The sequence below is a fragment of the Sinocyclocheilus grahami genome, unplaced genomic scaffold (assembly GCF_001515645.1).
Source record: "Sinocyclocheilus grahami isolate Dianchi unplaced genomic scaffold, SAMN03320097.WGS_v1.1 scaffold230.1, whole genome shotgun sequence".
Classification (NCBI taxonomy): domain Eukaryota; kingdom Metazoa; phylum Chordata; class Actinopteri; order Cypriniformes; family Cyprinidae; genus Sinocyclocheilus; species Sinocyclocheilus grahami.
This window is the reverse complement of record NW_015505409.1, coordinates 541,325-548,683: the sequence shown is the minus strand read 5'-3', so window position 1 is coordinate 548,683 and position 7,359 is coordinate 541,325. Positions and strand designations below refer to the sequence as shown.

Genomic DNA, 7,359 nt, shown 5'->3' with positions numbered 1-7,359 from the left:
TACCGACTCAATTACTTTTCAATACACAGTATTTTTTAAAACAAAAATTTGTTACATAAAATATAACGGTTTATATAAAAGTAATACACATTTAAAATTATGTATGTATTACTTATTACTTCTATATAAACATTTATTATATTTTATGTAAACGGTTATTTTTATATACACATTTTTTCCCCCTAGTTTTATAAAAGAAAGCATTCCATCTCAAATTTGACCCATATATGAAGAACCAGCCATGGTGTCTCACCTTTTGTCTTTCAGCAGCTCTGAAATGTATAATAAATCAAATTTGACCAGAAATACTTCGTTTCAGAAATAGTTATTTTAAATGTACTAAGATTTACTAGCACACACACTGTTCTTTCTGGCCACTTTGATGTCATTTTTCCTAAAACACTACATTTTTGTGCCAACCAGTTTTTGTAGGCTACTGTATGGAGCTCATATTGACTTCTGTCAAAGTTAAGATTCATTTGTGAAATAAATGCAATTAATTCAAATGTACCTTGAATATGTACACTATTCATTTACTAATAACATATGCATAGATGATAGATGGATGGATAGATATATGATGGATGGATGGATAGATAGATAGATAGATTTTCAAATGGTTGCATCTTGGCCAAATATTGTCCTACCTAACAAACCATACATAAATGGGAAGCTTATTTATTCAGCTTTCAGATGATGTATACATATTAATTTCGAAAAATAGTCCCTTATGACTGGTTTTGTGCTACATTAGTTATAAAATGCATATTATAAATATACAGTATATCGGATGAGGAAAAGCCAACTTTTGCTTCAAATTGTATTCCACAGTTTCTTGTTTCTTCTGAAATTGTGTTACTCCAACAATATAGATTTAAAGATATTTTCTATCGTAATACGCTTAATGACCGTAAAAAAGCTGCCTGCTTGTCAGTGAACTTAGGTGTCGCTGTTGTGTCCTCCGTGCTTGTAGGTGGCGCTGTGGTTAACGTTTAGTTTTCAGTTGCTCGGGAAGAAGAAACACGAACTCACCGCGCGCTTGGAGTTTGTTTACATTCCGTGAGGTTTGAGCTGACTTCATGAGCAATACAAACGCATACACTTATATTATTTCAAAATGTAAATGATTAAAACCCTGTCTATTTCATATAAGTACGTTAAGTGAGTATCTAAAACCCTGTATATTTCATATAAGTAAGCCAAGTGAGTATCTGTCTCCTATCAACAGTCGTTTTTATATACTAGATTGAACAGGTTTGAGTCTGGATCTGGACGTTTTAACCGTCGGTGGTGGTTTCAGTGATGGCAGGCCCGGCGGATCGCAGTGACAGCGGGTCCGGTTCTGCTCTCCAGGCGGTGTTTGAGCAGCTGCGGTCCGCGCACACTCTCTCCCTGACCCTCACCGGGCCGCTGTGCCTGGCTGTCATCGCTCTCGACCGCTACCTAAGCGCACAGCATCCCGCTGCTGAGAGCTACAGCTACGACCTGACGGTAACGGACGGCCGGTGGCGGATAAAGTGTCAGCTGGCGGACAGTCTGAGTCGGTGGGTGAGGACGGGCTCGCTGCGCTGCGGGGCCGGGGTCCTGGTGTCCCAGCTGTCGATGGTCCACGACGAGACGAGGCTGAGTCACAGTTACATCAGGATAGATAGCATCCACAGCGTCGTGGAGCTCCCGGAGAGGTTTCTGTCCATTCAAGACGTGGGGAGTATCACGGAGTGGTGTCAGGACCATGTGACCCGGTCCGATGGACCCCTGCAGCTGAGCAGAAAATATTATTTACCACTGTGGATAAACGATGATCCTTATGGAAGTGTTTGGGCTCCTTATAGCCCACCGCCAGACGTGGTCATTGATGGTATGAGATCATGTTCTTTTCAAAACTTTATAAAGACTCTGTTTAAGGTTCACAGTGCAGCCCCCCAAAAGTAATTACCCATCTTTGCCACTAACCTTAAAACCACTAGGGTTTGCCCATTTGTCAGCAAGAGTTTTTTATTTGGTATGTACAAAGTTTAATTTGTGCAGGTCAGAATAAGTATATTGTTTCTTTTTTTTACTTGAATATATCTGTTACACTGAATGGCGATGGAACATTTCGCCCATATTTTGCCATTTTATCTTGACTAAAGTTATTTGAAGCATTAACGTAGTAGAAACTTCACTTATATTTGATGTTTTCTGAAGCTAGTTATTGTAGCACCAAAATGTTGGCTTAAATGTTGTTTTAAATAAAATAAAATACATGTATTTGAATGCTTTTTATATATTAAAAACTATTTTCTAAAGGTTAAATAACTGAGTTTAATAAATGGAGTCAACACAAATAATTTGTGTAAAAGAAATGAGAATGTGGAATAAGACCGTTTACATTAAGTACAATTTTAACGCAGCCACACGTAATTTGTTGTGTAATAGGAGTGTGTGATCTTTTATTATAGCTTGTCATGTTATATTTCTGTGTGTCAGTGTCTAGAATCACACTTCTGGCCGATCTGGAAGCGTTCTTTCACAGCTCCAGACGACCTCTCCCACTGCTGGTCCGAATTCTGCACAGGTCCAGGATACGGTACTATGGCAAACCAGGACAAAACATTGACTTCCCATTTCAGGTGAGTCAACGTCAAAGGTTCTTTTTGTCTGCAGGTTCTTCTGCACTGCAAACATTTTGGGGCTATGATCTCTTTCTTTCACTTCCTCCCTCTTCCTCTCTTTCAGGTGTACTGTGAGGTGGCTGATCAGAGTGGCGTCATGTCTATGGTTGTATGGAATGATCTTTGTCCTGAATGGTTCAACAGACTGACAGTCGGCTCGGTTCTGTATCTGCAGCAGTACTCATTGAAACACAGTTATCAAAACCGCTCTAGACCACATATCCGCACACTCTCTCTTATGACTTTCCACTCCATTGGTATGACTCCGGAGCTTTTTAGTTGCTAGCTTTCTTATGCTGCATTTCCACCTAGGTTCAGTATTGGACCATCTCTTGAAAAAGTTTTATTTCAGCTCTTTGTTTGTGGTTGTTCTGTGGGTTTGTAGAGATCAGCCTGAATCCTCGAAGTCCTGCCTCTGTAGTGACAGTGATTCCTCCAAAAAGTGTTCAGCCTCAGTGGGATCTGCCTGATGTCCCATACAACTTTGCCACAAGGTACACAGATTTATTTAAAATTTCAGGACACCCTCATGTTGCATTATGTCCAAATACAGGACGTCCTGCAAGAATGTACACTACTATTTAAAAGTTTGGGGTCAGTTTTTTTTGTGTCTCAAAAATCGACTTTTTTTCAGCAAGCATACATTAAATTGTTCAAAAAGTGATCGTAAAGACTGGATAATATTACAAAAGATTTCTGTTTCAAATAAATGCTGTTCTAAGATATCCTGAAAGAAATGATTACAGTTTCCACTAAATCATTAAACAGAACAAATCAGCATATTAGAATGATTTCTGAGAGATCACGTGACACTGGAAACTGCTGAAAACTAAACTTTGCCATCACAGGAATAAATGAGACATATTATAATATGGCAAAAATTGAAAACAGTTAAATTGTAATAATATTTTACAATATTACTGTTTCTCAGTATGGTTGATCAAATAAATGCAAACTTGGTGAGCATAAGAGAGTTCTTAAAAAAAAAATGTTTTTTACAAAAACAAAATCTTACTGATACCAACTGTTTGAATGGTAGCATAAATCAGTGTGTGTCAAATGCAAATATGCAAACAAAGCATAGCAAAATAACTAATGTTATTTTATTGGATTTTAATTGCTTGTTTTTAATACCTTTATGTTATTGATTTGTCTTATTTACAATACATGTAAATTTGTCATGAAACCTATCAACAATTTTCTAAACCTCTCCCTGTGATCAGGTCAGAGGTGGACTCGATGAATAATAACCAAGCCTGTGACATCATTGGTCTAGTGACATACGTGGGCCGGGTTGAGCGAATTAGGAGCAAGGAGAAGACAGGTATTAAACAGCTGGTTGTCAGTAATAGTGCTTGCTAATATAAGCTACATTCATACTTAGGGTTGGGAATTGGTCAAACCACCGTTACATCTGCTTGTGTGTGTGTGTGTGTGTGTGTGTGTGTGTGTGTCAGGACCTGAAAAGTTCTGGGCGTATCGTTGGGTACATGCAGTGGATGGGACAACGGACTCCGCATTCATCCTGGAGATCTTCTCCTCTTCCCAGCCAGAGATCTTCAACAACATCTGCCCAAGTAAAACAGCAGTCCGTGTACACATTCATTGCATTTCTCTTCTGCTAAATTACCTTATTTATGATCTCTCTTGCTCTGCAGTGACGTATCTGGTCTGCACCCAGATGAGAGTGTGTAAGACGGGCTGTTCTGTGTATCTGACCAGTAGCACAGAAACACATCTCTTCATCACAGGTAGATTTCAGCCAGAGCATTCAATCAGCCAATGAGGTCACAGATTATCACAATCAACACAGCTTTATTTATTTGTCTGTGTGTGTGCTTTAACAGGCTGTCATAAAAAGCAGCCCTATGTCAATGAGCCAAAAGTTAAAGCATTCATTCAGTGGACTAAGACACTGAAGGACAGTGTCATGCTGCGGAGGACTTCGGTTGGAGGACATTACTGCTACCCTCCTGCACCACCCTCCAACAGCAACTTGACCAGTGAGATTTAGCCTTCCTAAATTTAAACAGTATATTTATAAATTTTTTTACTTTTTTGATTTTCAGTATTCAAAAGACTACAGAATTGTTAAAGGGGTCATATGAGGCTTTTTTTTTAAAGATCATTTTTTTGTGTATTTGGTGTAACAGAATATGTTGACATGCTTTAATGTTAAAAAAAAACACACACACGATGCGCAAACCTCCGCATTTGAACAGTCAATAGCAAATACTTAAACTAATAACAAAACCGTAGCTGATTCAGAAGCGCCAGATTGTCAGAAATACCTCCTCTCCTAGGTTCACGAAACGGTTGTCCATAAAATGCACTGCTGTTCTGTTGTAAGTAATCTTAAAGATTCCTAAATGCATCTACTTTCGGAAGGCCAAATAAAGTGCTTTTGCTTTCACCTAGAAACACACAGCGTCTCCCTGACATGCTGCTTCAACACTAACTGCGGTTACTGAAACCACGCCTTCTTTCTTTGCGTGAACATTTGGGCGCATTATGCAAATATTTCCACATAGTGACCTAGATATGGGGGGGCGTGTTAGATCGAGCCGTTTTAGGGGGGCGTGGCAGAGTCTTAACTTTGATAAAGAATATCTCTTTGGTTTTGAGACTTTAGTCTTTGCAACCTCAGGGATCTTATCTATGCACAATCAGCTTGTAACACTCCAAAGAGAAAGGAAAATCGCATCATATGACCCCTTTAAATGTTAAAGGGATATTTCACCCAAAAATGAAAATTATGTCATTGTTTACTCATCCTCAAGTTGTTCCAAACCTGTATGAATTTCTTTACTCAGTGGAACATAAAAGAAGATAATTTGAAGAATGTTGATAACCCTACAGTTGCTGGTAGCCACCGACTTCCATAGTATGAAAAAAATTCTATGGAAGTCAATGGCTACCAGCAACGGTTTGGTTAACTACATTCTTCCAAATATTTTCTTTTTTGTGAAGACAAAAATTCATACAGGTTTACAATATTACATTACCTCAAAAAAACTTTTTTCAAACACTCGATGGTGATTTAAAGTGAGTTTTGAGTAAAAGTGTAGTATAAATCTTCTAAATTGTCTTGCGTGCGTTTTTGGTCGTGTGGACGGAGATCTTTTCTGAAGTGGAAACACCAGTACGGACAAGTACTGTTTTTATTTTAAAAGAAAAATGCTCTAGAGTAAACGTAGCCTTTCATCTATGGGTGTTTTGATGCTTGCACACTATAGCCTCATGTATGATGATGTAAGCACCGTAAACTAGTGTTTTACCTTGATGCCTCACCAAAGCCAAATTAAACCCTTAGATATCAAAATTTGGTATATCGAATGACAAGCCATTTGTTTGATACTCAGTGGTATTGACACAATTCGGTCAGTGCCTAAAAAGTATCGAACTCGATACCCAGCTCTATTTTTAAACAGTAAAACAACACTTAACCCTTGCGTGCCAGTATCAGGCCACCCAATCCGGACACACCGATGACACCCACTCTAGGCAGGAAGCCAGGAGGTGGATCTCGAAGGAAGTGATACGAGTCTAAAACCAGAGAAGATCAAGAGTTAAAGGGCAGGTTCACAGGTCATTTCCTCCCTCTAGCTCACTCGCTCATCATCAGTGGCAAATCCTTTAAATGAAAATGTACTTACGTGAGTCAGAACTGCTACATTTTAGTCTAACGTTACTCTCCCAGGATCAGTAAACAGTCACAGCGACCAGCACAGATCAGCTCTAGGCATGACGAAGCGGATATCGTCCTCTTTTGGAAGACCAAACAAAGTAGTTTCGCTTTCACAACGAAGCACACAGCGTCTTCACGACATGGTGGCAGCGGCAACAACAATACTACAGCGAGAATAAAAGTTACGCCTTCTTTCTTTGCATGAACATTTGGGCGGCGTTATGCAAATCTTCCCACATAGTGAGGTAGATATGTGGGGGCGTGTTAGAACGAACCGTTTTAGGTAGGCGTGGCTGACTCTTAACTTTTATAAAGAATATCTCTTTGGATTTGAGACTTTAGTCTTTGCAAATGTACAGATCTTCTTTATGCACCAAGAGCTTGTAACACTCCAAAGAGAAAGGAAAACTTGAAATCGCATCATATGACCCCTTCAACTGTCTTACTGACCCTATACATTTGAATGGAAATGTACATAATTTGTCTAAAGTGCAAGCTTGCACTTCCTACTAACATTTCAAACAATTGTATGGTACATTGTTCACATATTTTGAAGAATGTAGTAGGTCACTCAGGTATTCCATGCATACAGGAAATTAACAAATTGCACACCACATACATACCGCAATAACAATACTAATAGTATGGCATATACCATTCCAAACATGATTTTTCTTACCTCTCTTGGAGATATTAGCTCCTCCTTTATTTTCTCATTTATGGAATAAATCCTGAATGAGCCCAAACCCACTGCAACAGCAGGAAGGGCTGCATACTTCAGAATCTGAGGATCAACACAACAGTTTAATAATACAGACTGACTTGAATTGTTGACCATAATATCATAACGTGTGTGGTATACTAACTATCAGCTTTGGCCTGGCTGAGTGTTTTCTCCGTTTCAGCTCCTTGATTTTGCCTTAAGCACATTATCTGTCTTAGTTTAATGGACTGAAGCGAGAGAAGACGCTTTGCTGCGTGTAATAATCCCAATCCTACTGTCTCGAGTGACCGAGA

The 7,359-nt window shown here is 39.0% G+C and overlaps 1 protein-coding gene across 1 annotated transcript; it reads left to right on the top strand.

Moving 5' to 3' along the window:
* The first annotated feature begins 991 nt into the window (after nucleotides 1-991).
* On the top strand, nucleotides 992-4,668 carry LOC107597314 (uncharacterized protein CXorf57 homolog). The gene is made up of 9 exons (XM_016288328.1): nucleotides 992-1,064; nucleotides 1,301-1,858; nucleotides 2,470-2,612; nucleotides 2,719-2,911; nucleotides 3,040-3,148; nucleotides 3,878-3,978; nucleotides 4,112-4,231; nucleotides 4,313-4,405; nucleotides 4,502-4,668. The coding sequence occupies exons 2-9, from the start codon at nucleotides 1,303-1,305 to the stop codon at nucleotides 4,666-4,668; spliced, it is 1,482 nt and encodes a 493-aa protein (XP_016143814.1). The 5' UTR covers nucleotides 992-1,064; nucleotides 1,301-1,302.
* The last annotated feature ends 2,691 nt before the right edge of the window (nucleotides 4,669-7,359 follow it).

What these genes read in the sequence shown, in the direction of transcription:
- LOC107597314 (XM_016288328.1), top strand. Translation starts at nt 1,303, where the DNA reads ATGGCAGGCCCGGCGGATCGCAGTGACAGCGGGTCCGGTTCTGCTCTC. An exon ending in CCATACAACTTTGCCACAAG is followed by an intron (nt 3,149 to 3,877) that starts GTACACAGATTT and finishes CCCTGTGATCAG; the next exon opens with GTCAGAGGTGGACTCGATGA. An exon ending in CTTCAACAACATCTGCCCAA is followed by an intron (nt 4,232 to 4,312) that starts GTAAAACAGCAG and finishes CTTGCTCTGCAG; the next exon opens with TGACGTATCTGGTCTGCACC.